General features: G+C 47.9%; 1 protein-coding gene across 1 annotated transcript; it reads left to right on the top strand.

Annotated features, from left to right (window-relative positions):
* Positions 1 to 337: 337 nt before the first annotated feature.
* Positions 338 to 15,026, top strand: KLF9 (Kruppel like factor 9). Its single transcript, XM_032096278.1, has 2 exons — positions 338 to 1,031; positions 11,888 to 15,026. The coding sequence occupies exons 1-2, from the start codon at positions 563 to 565 to the stop codon at positions 12,118 to 12,120; spliced, it is 702 nt and encodes a 233-aa protein (XP_031952169.1). The 5' UTR covers positions 338 to 562; the 3' UTR covers positions 12,121 to 15,026.
* Positions 15,027 to 16,530: the final 1,504 nt, after the last annotated feature.

Genomic DNA, 16,530 nt, shown 5'->3' with positions numbered 1-16,530 from the left:
GCCTCCGCCGCCCCGGCCCCGGCAGCGCTCCGGCATCGCTGCTTTAAGCGGTCGCGGCGGGGCGCCCGGAGTAGCACGCGGCCTGGGGAGGGAGCGCGGGGATTGGCGGGGAGGCCGCCCGGCGGACACGCCTCCCTTAGAAAAGGGGCGCCGTGAGTGGCGGGGGGAGAAAGTAAACACAGCCGGCCGGCCCTGTCCGCCGACCGGCCGGGGCGGGAGGGGCTCCGCGCCTGACGTGATGGGCCCCGGCGCGGCCGCCCCCGGGCAGGAGCACGCGGGGCGTGGGGCGGGCGGTATCCTCTCCCCCGGCCCCTGCGCCGGACCCGGGCCGGCCGCGCGGGCGGCGCTCCCCCCTCGCCGGCTGCGCGCCGCCCCCGGGGGGCGGCGGTGAAGGACCTGCCCGGCGCCCCGCTATTTATTCGCCCCCCACGCCCCCTTCCTCCTCCGCCCCGCTCTTTCCCGCGCCGCGGGCGGGCCATGGCTGGCGGCGGCGCGGTCGGCCCGGCGGACGAGCACTGAGGGCACACGGAAACCCCCCTTGTCGTCGGGGCGCGGCCGCACCATGTCGGCCGTCGCGTACGTGGACTTCGTAGCGGCGCAGTGCCTGGTCTCCATCTCCAACCGCTCTGCCGTGCCCGAGGCGGCGCGGCTGAAGGTGCCGGGCGAGGGGGAGGCGGCCCGGGACCTGCGCGACCCCCGCGATGCCTGGAAGGACTACTGCGCCCTGCTGGCCATCGCCAAGAGCCTGCTGGAGCTGAACAAGTACCGGCCGCTGCCCGCCCCCTCCATCTGCAGTGACAGCGTGGAGAGCCCCGACGAGGACGCGGGCTCCGACAGCGACGCGGCCACCGAGCAGGGTTCCAGCCCGCCCCGCAGCCCCCCGCCGGGGCCGTCCCCCCGCCTGCGCGCCGCCGGGGCCGCCCCTAAGGGGAAGCTGGCGGCCGAGAAGCGGCACAAGTGCCCCTACAGCGGCTGCGGCAAGGTCTACGGCAAGTCCTCCCACCTCAAGGCGCACTACCGGGTGCACACAGGTCAGCGGTGGCGGAGGAAGGGGGGCGGGAGCGAGCGCTTGTCCTCGGATGAACCCGGCCAGCGGCGCGCCCGGCATCCCCGCGCGCCCCCGCCGCCCTGCCGCGCCGCTCTGGCTTCGGGGCTGGTTCGTGTCTGTCCCTCCTTCACGCCCCCCTTCCCTTTTCCCGCTCTCCCCCAGCCCCGTCTCTCCCCGGCGCCCCTCGTCCGACGGGAGCTGGCGGCTGCCCCGGGCGGGGCTGCGGCACAGCCTCCCGCCGCGCCCTGCCCGCCGCCCACCTGCGCCGGCTGGGAACCGGCCCGGCCCCGCGGGCGATGCGGGGCGGGCGGCAGATGCCGGGGATCGGAGCGAACTTCGCGTGTCCGGCGCGGCTGGGAGGATGGCGGCGGTGGCTGCCGAGTCCGCTCGGGGCGTCGGCGAGGGAAGCATAGGGGGCGGTGGGATTCAGGTTTCCTGGTGCTGTAGGCGGACGAGCGCCTGAACCGGGTCAGAGCTCGGCACCTATTCCGCAGGGGAGGCGAGGGCAGCGCAGTCCCCGCCCGCGCCCCTCTCGCTGTTCCCGCCGTCGGAGCCCGGGGCCCGCGCCCGCAGAGTTAGGGTGAGCTCTGCTCGGCTGCAGGGACTGGACGCCCCAGGGCCGTGGCGCCGGAGCGGGGCTGGCGGCTCGGCTCGGGAGGGGGCGGCGGCGGCGTCTCCCTGAACGTCGGTGAGCGGCACCTCTGGGGCTTGCGGACACACCCCCCTCCGGCGGGCTGGATGGGGGAACTCGGGAAGCGCATCACCTAAAGCCGGTGTCAGGCGCTCGGGGCTAGCGGTGGAGCAGCCTACCGCCGGGCTGCTCCCCGAACCGCCCCCGCGCTGCCCCGCGCCTCCGGACGAAGGGGTAGAGGCGCCGTGCGGGGAGGACCGACCCCGTTCTTCCCGGCGGCAGCGCCTCGTACTACCGGTTGTCGCGATCCAGCTTTGGCGCATTCCACAAGGGCTTCATTCATCAGGCCGTGTGCTCCCGTTCCCGGCCCTCGCCCGGGCGCCTCGGAGGGTGTGGCAACATGGAAACCTGGAAATAAAACATATCTGCGGCAGCTTGACCCCAAGGGGACAGCAGCTGCAGACTTCTCTGTTCGTTTTTTGGTTTTCATTTTGGTGGGTTTTTTGTTTATTTGTTTGTTTTTAGACTCTCAGTGCAAGTGATTGAATAAAAACCTTTATGGGTCTGATTTACTCTTGGGATCATAGTGGAGTACAAAAAGGCTGCTTTAAAAATGCTCTGCATTAAAGGATTGTGTAAAATAATGGAAAAGAGTGAATCAAAAGATACAAACGCTGCCAACACATTTCACATGCTTCACATCGGTTCTGTCAATGATGGTGTCTTTCGGGTTTTGTCTGTTGGTGGTGATGTTTAGTGGTGTCATATAAAACGAGTTTATCACCCAAGGAATGTACTGTGAGGCATTGCTGTAGAATTTGACACAGGTTGGGTAGGATATGACCACATCTGAGCTCCAGCTCAGCTTCCATTGCTCCAGTTCACCTGTGTGCCTAGGTGTGCATGCACTGCAGAGGAAGAGACTCCGTGCTGGTTGCCTACTGGTGCCCTGCTGGCAGATCTGCTTGGTGCTTAGCTCAAGAGGCTGGAGAGAAGGGATAGGATTACTGGATATGGCTCAGCAATGGGCTCTGCAGTTAGACTTTCTCTGAGAGCTGGGAAAGAGGATGGTCAGTGGTGACCCTATGCTGACCTCGTGCTGCCAAGGATAGCTGTGTTACCGACTCAGAGACTGCAGCTCAGATGCTCTTTTGGAGGTTGAGTGTAACTGATGCTCTCCAAAATGATGTCTCATAAGTGACAAAGAAAACATTGTTAGTATCATTTCCATTTACTACCCCATGCTCAAATATCCCCCCAATAAGGGAACCAGAATAGACGTTGGCTGAGATAACATTCTGTGTGATGACATGTAAATTAATGTACTGTACAACCCACACAGCTTGCTGTAAGCAGTAGTGTTATAATAAGTACTGCTGAAGTGGTATGAGGTTTAGCATGTGCTGCTCGCAAGTGGGTGGCCTTAGCTCCAAGTATGAGGCATTTGACTCAGACACACTGATGTACTGTCATGGTAGTTCCGTGTGATTAAAATCACTGCAGACATCCAGGAGTAATGAACTTTCAGAGCTTCCTAATGTGAAGTTAATTGTAGCTAACTGAAATGCTAAACGATACTGATAACGTTAATTATTTTTATAGATGACAACAATTCCTTAGCAACAGTGGGATTCAATGGGACCTCTGGAGTTATTCATAACTGTGTATTGCAGAGCATTAATGTGCCCTCCTTAGTACCATTTTATTTCCTTTTTTTTCAAAGAACCTATCATCTATCTGCCTTTTTTCATCAGGCCACTAGGTTTCTTGCTGCAGTGTAGCCTTTAGTGGAAGTAGGTGCACAGCCACCAGTAGAAGCTTCCTGGTCTTAAATTTTTAATATTTAATCCCAGTCTTTCTATATTAGAAAATGGCTTAAGGATTTCTGCTCACACCCATGAACTTTTTTGTACTCACAGTTCTCTTTATTCATGAATCCTAACCAAGCAAGTTGGGAAGCTCTGGATCCTTCCCTTTCTTTGTAGTGGTTGGGAATCTAAAAACTCACCAGACCATCTTTGGTAACCTAGTGGAAAGCTAGAAGCAAAATACCAAATCAAGGTAGAAGAATAGAAGGCAAAAACTTGATGCTCAGAGGTTAGAAGTCTGTATCTTATTAACCATTCTTTAAACTTGTTGGTTCAAGGGTTCCATATTTCAGATACTAAAAATATCTATATAACTGCTTGAAGTTTGGGCCTTTGATGATAATGCTAGTTCAGTTTCCAGAAGGCTCAAATTCGCTATCCATCAGAAACTGTCTTTTGAGTTGATCTTTACAGAAAAAGATCAGCAGATGGCACTGCATATCCTGTTGTGCAAACAGCCCCCTTGCTTGTGCTGCTAGTCCCACTGAACTCAGCTTGATTTAGTAGAGCAGGATTTGTATGGGGAAGCCAAGGAAGTCTGAACCCTGCCCCTTCTTGGGAGAGTAGTCTTTTCATTCCTCACTAGGCCTACATTCAAAATACATTAGTTTGCAAAGGTGCAGGGATACAAACACAGGCATCACTGAAACTGAGCTATTGCCTCTCCTCTCTCTTGACTACCATCCAAAAGTGACTTGGAATTTGTCATTTAAGTTTGGTGTCTTGAGAAAGAAGAGCACTACAGGTAAGGTTGTTCTTCAGCATGAGCTGTGCCCAGTAGCATCTCTGAGGCACACGGTGCTAGTGTAGGAGAGGAAAGGTGGCATTATGCCTCATGGCTCCCAAACCAAAAGCGGCTTGTCAGGAAGGCAGGTGGAGGGATGAGTGTACAACATGACCATACCTTAAGTTTCCCTGTCACTTACAGAATGGCGTTATGGGAGTATAGGACATGTAAACTTGGCTGAAGTTTGGCTGAAGGGATTATAAATGGCCTATCTGCTTAGGAGTCTTGAGCATTGAGATTGCAGACTTGACCTTCAGAGCATAGAAAAATGCCTAGGTGGACACAAGCCCTGGAAGTGGTACAGAGGTCAGGAAAAGGTGAATGACTCATCTGACCAAGAAAATGACAAGCAACAGCAGATAAGCAGAGAGTTACCTTCAAAATGCACAGAATTCTCTAAATAGGTGGATGTAGAGGTGTGGTTATGACAGGGTTATTATTAGACTCAGAGACGGAGTAGGGGGAACAACTTAATGGAGAGGGATGTGCAGGCCAGAGGATTTCCAGGAAAAGTGAAGGCATACAAGAGCGAACAAGCAATCTTAATTAGGAGCCTGTACAGGAAGTGCAGAGCAAAGGGCAGGGAGAGAAACTGGGAAGAGAAACAAGCTGTATGAAATTCATGTTTGCATTTGATGGTGTGAATATAATCCAGCTAAAGGGCACATGACCACTGCGATCAGATCTTCCCCATCCCTCCTTCCTAAACAGAAAGGTACCATAAAAGTAGTTTGTGAGATGCTTCCTCCTACAGGACTTGTAGGAGTTTGCTTGCCTGAGGAGCCTGAGGATTGGTGGGAATTTCACATGTACATCAGGTGCCCTTAATTAAGAGCTTAGATGCACAAAACCCAAATGTGGGAAAAGTTCTCCCTCTTCAACTAGGCTTTTCAGACAGCTGCATCATCATGTAAACTGGGTCCAAACACAGCCAAGAGTTTTGTTACACCAGGCAGCTGATGCACTCTTGAGTGCTCTCAGCAGTGCTCAGTAGCATGACTTAGGCAGAGGTGTGAACCCACAGGTTGGCAGTCTGCACAGGGAAGCTGAGGAGCATTTCCAGCAGAGAGTTAAGAACAAACACTGCAGCTGCCTGTTGCTGCTATCCAGATATTGTGGTGTTGGACTGGCCCCTGTATCGGTTTGGTTTGACTGTGCTGCTTTGTTATTTGTGTTCTAGATTATTTCACTCAACAGACTGTACAGATGCTGGTATGTTGACAGTCGTCTGCTTGCTGAGAGCTTTTTCAGTAATTTTGTTTGAGTATAACCTGAAATTTAGCATTTTACGCTCCTCCTATCCAGCTCATGCAATGCCACTTAGCCAGATCCTTTCGAATAAGACCAAAGAGTGGAACCGACATTTTTTGCTAAATTCAGATTGCCATGTGAAATACCATGGTGAACGAAAGTGTGCAAATTGCTGGAGTTCTAATGGGCATTTTTCCAGCTCTTGGAGAAACATGATCATCCTGACTGGGAGCCTTGCCAGCTGAGTAAAGTAGACAAAAATCCTCAAGATTAAGTTCAAAGTTGCCTGATTCCCAGTTGTCTTGTTTTATGATAAAAAATTAAAATTTTAAGCAGGTGTATGTGTCACTTGTGGGAAGGTGCTCCAGAAAAGTTTATCAGTTGAGTCAGCATGACAAAGTTCACATGTAGGACAGAAGCAGTGAGCAGGCATTATCCATAAGAGCACAATTCCTGCTTCCAGATGGATATATTGAAATTGCAGCCTTACAGAGTTCCTGCACAGTGTTTGTGCAGTGGCACTGAAGACCATGTGGTGCTGCTGTTGTTAGCCTGTGTTTCTCGCAGCCCCAGCTGTTAGGATCCCTGCAGGAACTCCTTTGTTTCTCTTTGTTGGCTGCTGTGTTGTTGTGCACCAGGCTGCTGCTTCTGTGCTTCTGGTCTTGCACAGTTTCCAAGCCTGCAGCTGGAAGAGCAGGGAAGGGCCAATTGAAAATTAAACAGAGTCTGAGGGAGTGATGGTAAAGAATACTTCAGACACTGTTCACTTGTGGTAGTGCAGTTCACCATCTGTATTCAGGTAATGATGAATGTGCATAGCCTGAGAGCACTCTATAAATACCTTAAATTTGAGGGAAAGGTCTGTTGAAACAGTGGCTAATAAATTCAGAGTGAAATATCAAAAGTTATGTTTTCTTTCTGAATGCATGTAGAATTGGATTCCTCCTTTCCCTGTCAAAGCTGTTTCCTCTTAGCAAGGAAATTTGATTATTCATACAGGACAGGAGCATAAACCCAATGTCCTTTGATCAGAGGTAAGTGCCCTAAGCACCAGGCTAGGAGTTGGTCTCTCTCCATTGTTCAGTTAATATTCAAGTATTACTGCAAAATGGAGGAAGTTCACATGACGATAAGTCAGGAAAGGAGAAGAGGTAAGGACTTGTCTCACGTATCCAAGAACGTACTGCTGAGGGCACTCAGCTCAGCTAAGAAAGCATAGATCTAGCTCTCTGGTGAGGTTTGGAAAGATCTTTCCCAAGTTGCTTCCCTGACTGATCTCTCTCTATGTATATGTATATGGAGGCACAGTCTCCCAGAGAAAGCCTTTTGTAACCCAGCCAAAGAGGTTTGTGCTCTGGCAGAGAAGCTGAAAGGGCATCCCTTGCGTCTGATACTGTGTCAGTGGGATAAGAGCAAGACCTAGTTTTCCTGGAATTTAGACTCAGCAGCAGCAGATTGTAGCAGGTGGTTTTGCATCTGGACTTTTGAAAGAGACCCAAAACACCTGTATGTCCAAGCAGCTGCTGAGTGGTAGTTTTAAGAATGTCAGAACATCCTGAAAGCAGCATTTTAATACTTGAATCAACCTGTTGTGTTTAATTCTAAATCCTGGCAGAATAAACCCCTTGCTGGAACCCATCCATCTGTCGTCTATCCCATCTGTTTGATCTGTTGTCTGGTTGCATGACCATGGTCTAGGTGTTCCAGGAAGCCTTTGTTTAGGCATGTGGTCCCTAACATCCTCACTGCTGATCTCTCTCTGCATTAGTATCTGTACCTTGTTGCCATGTGTTCTAATGATCTGATTTTGGAATATCTGAGAAGAGGAAGAAGCCTGCTTGCAAGGCCTCCAATCTGTCTGCCCTGAAGATCTATCTTCACCAGAATATCTTGCGTTTGGACACTCAGTCAAAGTCTAGTGTCCCACAGGAAATTGCTCGTTCAGGGTGTGTGAGGCAAACGACTGGGGAGAAAAGCGAGAGATACCTGAGACAGCAGCTATTCTGTGTATTAAAGCCACCATGAACTGCAGCTCCTAACCTCAGTCATCCACACATAAAGCAGCATTTTTTGGTGAGAAGGTAGATGACTAATCAGGATATCACTACTACCTGTATTTATGTTAATGAGTCAGCTAATGCCCACTCTGTATTCTTTTTTCAGAAACCCTTTTTGCATAAGACTGCAGTGTGGGGAAATATGAAATGTCCCAGGGTAGGAAAAAAAGTTAAATTATTTTTTGTCTATTCACATTAAAATGGAAATGGGATAAAATAAAGTGGACCTGCCTCAGGTCATACAAAATAGCTTGGATATAGAGTTTAAACTTGCACAGAAAGAAGAAACTAAACATTTGTGGTAGAGAGTGGAGAGAAGGAACAAGTAGAAAATGACAGGTGAAGCAAGAGGGTAAGATGAATAGGTTCTGCAAAGGCCTTTATATCCATATGGGATTTAAAGTAAGCCAGGGTTGCTGGAGCAAGAGTTCTTTAGACTGTAGAGAAGACCTGTGAAGCACCACTATTAGCTTATACTCAGAATAAACTATGTCTCTCACTGTATTCCTGGTACCACAGGGCACTAAGAATGGGAGTCTGCAGATGCACCTATTCCTATAACCTATAAATCAGTTTCTCATTCACTGCCTAGTTCTGTAGGCTGCCCTGGATATATGTGTATATACATATTCTTTTTTTTTTTTTTTTAAAGAAAATTATTTACATCTTGTGTCTGTTGTGTTAGGATCCAATCAGACATAGTTTTAATTACCATGATGTACCATTGACCTTTCCTTCATGTCTTGATGGAAAATCCCATTGGAGGTATATCTTAAAATGTCAGTAGCATACAGCCACTAAGGGAATCAGTGTATAATAGAATTGCGTTTTAGTGGTTCATTCTGCTGTTTCAAGCTTTAGCATTACTACCCGCAAAACTAAGGGAGAAGAATCATAGGGAAAAGATACGCCTTGCCTGAGCTGACACAGAAATCCGTATCTCCAGGTGGAGGCAGCACTAGCTTGCATTGCAGCTCTCTAGGCCACTGCCTGCCCAGCAAGCGCATGAACTGCAAGACGTGTTTCCTCAGAGGGCTCTTCCACAGACACCTCTGCTGCTTTAAAAAGAAAGCATGTCAAATACAGGTAGCCCTGCCAGCTTTATTGAGTGGACAGGTATCACATGCCATCAGCCGTCTCTGCCTTGCGTTAAGTGCTTCCTGGAGACAAACTCCACGCCTGCCTTGCACCTATTGAGACTGTCACCGGGGCTGGTGTCATCCCTTACAGCTTTGTGAGCAAGGGGAGCAGTGACTCCGCAGGCTCGGAGACGACCCTTGAGGGCCTGCAAAAGCCTCCCTCCCCCTTGTCTCTGCTCTGAGAAGCTTGGAGTTTAATGTATCCAGGTGTCAGGGGTTGTGCCTACTTTCATATAGGCACTTCCGAAGTGGCTGTGACAGCTTCTGCAGGTTTGTATTGCCGAGGTGGTGACGCCATTCTCCGCTGCTGTACTTGGGAGCTCGGCGGTGGGTGGGGGACAGTGCTGGTGGCATCCAGGTGCGTCCAAAGGAGCGTGGCCCCCCGTCTCTGCCCGCGATCCCTGCTGTGTCCGTCCTGGTGCGCAGCGGCTCTCCTGTTGGTAGCAAGCGTCTGCACCACGCCAGGCTCCCGCAGCATTTTTGTCCTCCCCCAGCCGAGCCAGGGCTGATTCCCTGCAGAGTACAGTGCCAAAGGCACAGCAGGTGAGGTGACCCTCAAGGGATCCTGAGCAAGCCCTGCTTTTCCCTAAAGCTTTGTGGTTATGCTGCATAACCTCAGAGTGCTTTCCCTTGCATGTGAAGGCGCGGGGTAGGTCATGCTGCTGCTGTCATGTGTCAGAGGAAATTCCAGAAGCAGGGCTTCATTTTTTCTTCCCATGTACAATTCCAAGAGGGCATGGGAAGGAGTTCAGTTTCTTGAGGGCTGCTTGAGGCCAGATTTTAAATATTACTTTTAGGGACTCAGGTTGGATACTACCATGCCTAAAATGGAGCTGCTGTACCCCCAAGACTGTGGTGTTTGTTGTCCAGTCTAGGCACCTAATCTCCCTGTTTACACTTGGGCACTTCTGCAGGCTGAAGAGCTGTCCTGAGGTAGGTGGTTGGCAATGTGGTTTCTGGGGATGAGGCAGGGTGTCTCAGTTGCTCCCACTGCTCTGCGGTGCAAGTGCCTGACACAGAGGCATATCCTAGATGGCTCCACACGTGCAAGATGTATAGCACTCCTCCCACGCTCCCCAGGGGGAGCAAGAAAGCTGTTCTGCACCTCCCACTGCCACCTGCTTCTAGGAGCTGTGACAGAAACCATGAGATAGATTGCAAAAGAGCAGCACAAGTGAAACACTTGCCTCAGATGCTGAGGGCAGGCACCGGGCAAGGGCAGTGTTGTGAGGCTTCTGTACAGCTCCCGGTGCTGCTCCACTGTGTAGCTGTGGTCGTGGTCTTCATGTACGCGTGACTGTACATACTGTTTTAATTAATTAATTTGTTTTATGCAGGTGGTGGTTGTTCAGAAGGTCTTCCAACCATGTCTAAGAGCATACATCAGGGAGCCAAGAAATGCATATATAACAAACAAAATAGCCCTGACTCGGGATGGCTGTCAGTTCTGCCTCCATCGGCCTCAGGCTTTGACTTCATCTGCTCCATTCTTCCCCCCTGACTGAGGACCAGCAAGGCCATGAGGTGAAAGAGGCAAGAGCAGGGGGAGCAGCCACAGGGCTGTTGTGACCTGTGAAGTCCCACTCATCCAGCTCAGCTCCATGGCACACTGCTTGGTCTGGAATAGGGCAGCTGCCTGTTAAGGAGCACAAATAATCAGGAGCCCAAATGGTGAAAGCAGCTGCATTATTCAGGGTGGCTCACTAGGGCTTTCAGGGCCCATGGTGTAGCTACACCTCAGCTTACCTGATCTGTCTTATCTGTCTTTTGGATGCCATCAGTGAGTCCCTTCCCACATCCTTTCTTCTCCCTGCGACTCTGCCACACTGCCTACTGCTGATTGTCTTCCTGGCTTCAGGGCTGTTCATTCAAGTCTGTAGCTTTTTGTCTGTGCTGTTGTGTCTGTGGAGAACTCCAGGACTCACTTTGTAAATTACTCCTTTTTTGTTCATCTTTGAATGTAAAATGAGCTCACCTTTGTGCCAAACACCCCAGTACCAAGAAATACTAGAGTTCCTGAGTTTCTTTCCAATTCTTCCAAGCTGGAAAACTCCTGGGATAGTTCCTGTATTTCATGGTTGACTATAAATAGCTGTTACAGAGCTGCCATTTATATTCCCTTCAGGAGACTGAAGAAAGTAAATTAAGGCATCAGGACAGCAGCAGTGCATGGTGTCTGTGGTGGAAAGTTTTTGTGTGAACTTAAACACCAGTTTCCATCTGTGCTGTGTACTAGGGTCAGCCTTGCTGCTCCAAAGGCATTGTGTATGTGCCTGAAGACAAAGCCTGTGCAACCCACAGAGGTGAACGGTAGGGATGTGGAGTGCCAGGAAGATGACACAGAGTGCTCTTCAATCCTTGCACCCTTGTTTTGTAACAGCAAAGTTGTGATATGGTTTAGGTTAAGGTGTTTGGGTTTGCTCTTCATCATTATAGCAAACATTTATTCTGATAGAGCGTGAATAATGAGGTGTTTTTCCTGTCTTCAAATCAGCTGTCTAAGAGATTGATACTTGCTGGAACACCTTGTATTTCCAGGGGAAGGACTGACAGGGGAGCATGGAACTTCTCTCTGCAGGTGCAGCAGTTTTGCCCTACATGTTAGCAGCCCTGAGGCTTCACTGTTCTCCTCAGTGCTGCCCCACTCAGTTCTTCCTGGGCTGGAATGACTTGTCCTAGGTGAAGGATTTTTTTTTTTTTTTTTTTTGCATAATTTTCTAACTGTTACAAATAATTCAGTAGAATGGAAGTGTCAGAGGAATAATTCTGGCACTCTTTTCCCAAGCTACTGTAGTGAGACCAACATGAAAAACATACAGGCACAGGCAGAGCTCATCTGTTGTTTTGACAGTCTTCAGGTCATGTAAGGTTCTGCACTAGAATGTGAGTTCCATGTGTTTGGAGGGGGTTTTGGCTTCTACTGGAGGTGAGACTGAAACCTGATGAAGTGAGTTATCAACAACTCCACAGACGTTGGCACCATGGCAGGAAACAAAAGCAGCTTTTTCCCCTCAGCAGCATGTTCTCTGGTTCCTCAGCAAAGCTGGCATGTGCCGATCTGCATTTCCCCTGCTCCCCTAAATCTGTCGTCCTTTTCTCCACACAGGTGAGCGACCATTTCCCTGCACGTGGCCCGACTGCCTTAAAAAGTTCTCCCGCTCTGACGAGCTCACACGGCACTACCGAACCCACACTGGCGAGAAGCAGTTCCGGTGCCCCCTCTGCGAGAAGCGGTTCATGCGGAGCGACCACCTGACCAAGCACGCCCGCCGCCACACCGAGTTCCACCCCAGCATGATCAAGCGATCCAAAAAGTCCAGCTCCAGCAGCTCCTTGTGAAGGCAGGGCTGGCCCTGGGGGAGGAGTGGGGAAGAGGCAGGCTGTGGTGAAGATCCAGGCAGTGGTGCCAGAACATGAGCATCCGCTGCGGCGCCGGTCACCCTCGCTGTCCAAAAGCACATGTAGCCGGCATTTGAAAAAAACAAACGTACTCAGTATCGCCCTCCCCGTCTTCCACCTCCTGGCCCTGCACTGAGAACAACGGTCTGGAACAAGTGGGCTGTGGGGTGAGAGGAGGGAAGGGGCAGCCAGCAAGGAGGTGACCACCTCTTCTAATGTAATGCGTTGATACTGGTGTACATACATATGACTGGGCAGTCTGGCCTGTGCCACCACAGTAGCATGACCCCAGAGTCTTTGTGATTGCTGTGTCATGAACATGTTTTGTTGAACAGTGTAATGCTGCTTGTATTTAGAGTCTGTCGAGTAAAAACACTTTCCGAGTCACATAAATAACTCTCAGATAAGAACTCCATAGCACATTGTAGAAGTGGATTTACTTCTGTGTATCTTCTGCGATCCAGCACTTAAAGAGACTATTATGAGAAACATTACATATGTTACCAGTAGTATCTGATTGATATACTGAGATCAGGTGAACTTATACTCAATAAGGCCCATTAAAGTAAATAGGTCTTTTTAATTTTTCTTTTTATTAAATATACTATACTTTTGAATATAAGCTGGACTTTTCCAGTGAAAACATGTATGACTCAAGAAGATACTTAAAGCAAAAAAAATATCCCCATAAAGAGCTCAGTAATTTTCTGACTGTGTGTGTATTTAGCTCTGTTATTCACTTACGTGGAAAAATACAAGTCAGCCTAGATAATGTGGCAGGCATGTGGGAGCTGAAGCATATGTCTCTCATATGATCCTATACTTTACTTGTCAATAATACAGTACTGTATTATAGAAATGCCACTGACAGTGCTTTATTCTGCTGTGGTTTGTTTGAATGGGTGCACAAAGCAGCTACCATCTTTACAAACTGCTGCTTTTTTAAAGGCTTTTTCTCTTCCTACACTTGCCTTAAAGATTTATTCTCTTCATACCATGGCCTGACTCCCTTGGAGTCCTATGGGAGTTGTGTGTGTTTATGGAGAGAGTAGACCTTTCCGTAAGAGCACTCTGCTAATGGAAACACCTAAAATTACTGTAAGGAGCACTTTGGAAGGGCTCCTGTATCTCTTGATTGCTCTTTCTCTGGAGTATGGGGGAATGCCACAAGCTAATTTGAAATACAGAAGGTGTCTTGCAAATACTCCTGTATGATATAAGCTGCTCTTGGTAGTGTGTACCTGTGTCATGCATGGCACATCAAATGCTGATAAAGGCAATGTTACTTTTATTTTAAAGCTATTTTTTGATCTTTAGAAGGAGCAGAAATATCACTGAATGAAAACGTTCAGCTGTGGTCATTAGTGAATATTTCAAAATTTTTTATGTTAAAAGCATGAAATTTAAGAGGTTATCAGTGATATATTTTTTTCCCTTCCTCAGCTGTGTAAGGGGGGGAGAATTCTGTTTACACATTAATTTTTTCAAGAAACATTCTTCTGTTTCGTTTTTACCCCTTCCTCCAGAAGGGGAAGGGGAGGTGCAGCCCTACTACAGAGACTTAGGGCCAAATTAATTTTGTGTGTATTTACACTGAAACCCAAAGTGTCTCCACTGCAGATGAATTTAGATCATATTGTAAAATTCTGTACATAAAAGATTGTTAGCACACCTGCAATTACAGTATCTTACTGTTTTATCTGATAAAAAGCTTGCTTCCTAGAAACAAACTTAAAAAATTAACTCGGAGAGTAGAGTGTTTTCCTCTACAGTTGTATATGGCTTTCAGCATTAGAAATCAGTTTGCATACTGTGTTTTTACCTGTGTAGTTCATGATAGATTTTGTCTATGTGAAGAGAACTGCTTTTAAAGCATTGGGGATATTGAACAGTCTGTGGAATAAAAAGGGATGTGTTTTCTTCAGTGAAGACATCAGGAAACCAAGCACACTTTCTACCTCCGTTTCAGCTTTTTGAAACATTTATTTTAGAAACCAAACTTTAATTTCTTGTATTCAGATTGAGTCGTAGGGACATAGGTTCTTTGTAATAAAAACTGGTAGTGTTGGTGTTTCTATTGATCTAGAAATACAGGAAGTGTTCTGCTTACCAGTACTGTTAATGCTGCCTTGTGGAGTAGGGTCAGGGCCACGAGCAGCCCGATGAGATTCAAAGGTGCATCTATGTTCACCTTTGTTCTTCTCTCTGAAGATCAAGCTAGATTTCAAGCCTCCGTCCTGCAGTCTGGATTGTCACCATTTTGTGGGACAAATGCAGCACTTGGAAAATTAAAGCCTGATCCTGTGAAATACAAGAGATCCTCATATCCAATCAACCACAACTGGAAGCTACAGCTGATGAGTAGCTCCTAAATCAGTATGTAAACATTTTGGTCACTTAGCTACCAGGATTAACTGATGTAATGGCCAGCTTTATGGTTTCCATGTTGTGTATTTGGGGTAGAATGCACACCTAAAGAAACATTGTTGTTTCTGCGAAGTCTGAAATAGGTGGGAGGTACTTTAGTCCATGGGACAATGGGATGCAAGGCATGTGTCACCACTGCCAGTGACAAGATCCTGTTTCTGGAAAAAACCCTTCCTAAATGGTAATGCATGGTGTATTTCAGCATTGGACAGAAAGCATTAATGTGATTAATTAACCACTAACAGAATGCATTAGGAATAATCAGGTTTGGGGATTTCGTTTTACTGTTTTGTTAATTTGGTTTGGTTTTTTTTTCTTTCAGTAAAAGCAAACAGTGGCTTTAACACCTAAAACAAACTGCAGGTTAGTTCCTTGCATCTTGAAGTTAAGTTTTAAATAGTGTTGCAAGTGTTGGAAAAGAAAAGGAAAATCAGGTTCTCTAATACTGTATGTACTTGTTGTACTATTTTGGAAGTACTTAATAGCGCTGAAGTTAGGACAGCTCCTCTTCTTGATTAAGAAAGTCCGTTAGTGTAGAGAAGTCATGGACTTAAAGGTATAGCTATATTACATATTTCTTTTTGAACTTTTTTCATGACCGACATTACAGATCTGTTTTCAGCTTGCAGATGGCCTCAGCCCAGCAGACGGCAGACTGGACACATACTTTGAAATGCTGTTTTACAAACAAGTGATCTGTAACACTGTAAAAATACCAACTCCCAACAGTTTAATCAGTTTTATTTTTGTACAGTATTCGTATTCTTTATAAGTTATTTTGCTGTCCTGTTTTGTAAATCACATGAAATTGTAAAAAAAGGAAAAGAAAAAAAAAGTAGGCATAGATGTTTTTTGTACATATGTATATATATATATTGTCCAAATAAAGAAAAAAGGAATAAAAAACCCAAATGTTGTCTTGAATGACTGGAGTCAAACAGTGGTCATGTAAACCAGCCTGAGTGAGTACAAAAAAAGTACTGCACATTATGAAATCTATAGTTTGAGTGGTATGTGAACCAGCTTCAAAGTGTTGCTAGTCATCATTTAGGTTGGGTCATGTTTCTCTACTTTTCCAGAGGTTTTTCCCAGGCATTCCTTCTACCAATACAGCAGGGAGACAGAGACACAACTTGTACTCAGGAAAAAGTGTCCCAACACCTGCATGCTCCAGCTCCCAAGAAGTCTATCTCCCACTGCTCCATGGCTTTTGACCTCAGAGTGGTGCTCTGGCTAACACTGTGCCAGCTGCTCAGTGAGCTAATGATGCTTCAGCCTGTGCAGCCACACTGCTGCCTTGAGCTTTCCATGGCTTTGGAGCAGTCGCTGGTGTATGGAGATAAAAAGCATCTGCTTGGCCTCTGAAGGAGGGAAAGGCAAGGTACCCTGTGCCAAAAAACTCCCCAACAGTCAGTACAGTCACTGACATCACAGTTACTGAAAGCAACCACTTACAGGAATTAACTTAACCTGGTACGTGGGTATGACTGCAAGATGAGCCCTGGACCCGCAGGAACATGTAACCTTCCAGCAATGCAGGCAGGGACAAAGAGGTGGAAGATTGCCATCTGCAGCTGGAACAAAACTTGTTAAGTAGCTTCCAGATTTGACTCAATGCTGAGTTGGAGTTTTCTCTTCTTAGGCTGGATGACTAAAGGACAGATAAGAAAACTCAGCATAATGTTTTCTTTTTTCAGCTTGTCATTGATTTAGGAATAAGGGACACAGGGCTATGGCATTGGCCTCATTCCCTTGCAATCCCATCATAGAAGACTTTCCACAAATTTATCATTCTTCATCTTAAACCTTTTAATAGTTGGTTTTAGTGCTGTAATTTGAACAGCAACCAAAATCTGCCTAGTGTAGAGAAGGCCTTAGAAGAATGTTTCCAGCCACTGAGATGTAGTACACTGTACAGAGGGG

The sequence above is a fragment of the Corvus moneduloides genome, chromosome Z (genome assembly GCF_009650955.1).
Source record: "Corvus moneduloides isolate bCorMon1 chromosome Z, bCorMon1.pri, whole genome shotgun sequence".
Lineage (NCBI taxonomy): Eukaryota > Metazoa > Chordata > Aves > Passeriformes > Corvidae > Corvus > Corvus moneduloides.
Note: the sequence above shows the minus strand (reverse complement) of the source record. Positions and strands in the feature narration are given on the sequence as shown.

Excerpts from the sequence above, each read along its gene's own strand:
- KLF9 (XM_032096278.1), top strand. The coding sequence starts at position 563 with ATGTCGGCCGTCGCGTACGTGGACTTCGTAGCGGCGCAGTGCCTGGTC. Across the intron at positions 1,032-11,887 it reads GCACTACCGGGTGCACACAG|GTGAGCGACCATTTCCCTGC; the intron begins GTCAGCGGTGGC and ends TTCTCCACACAG.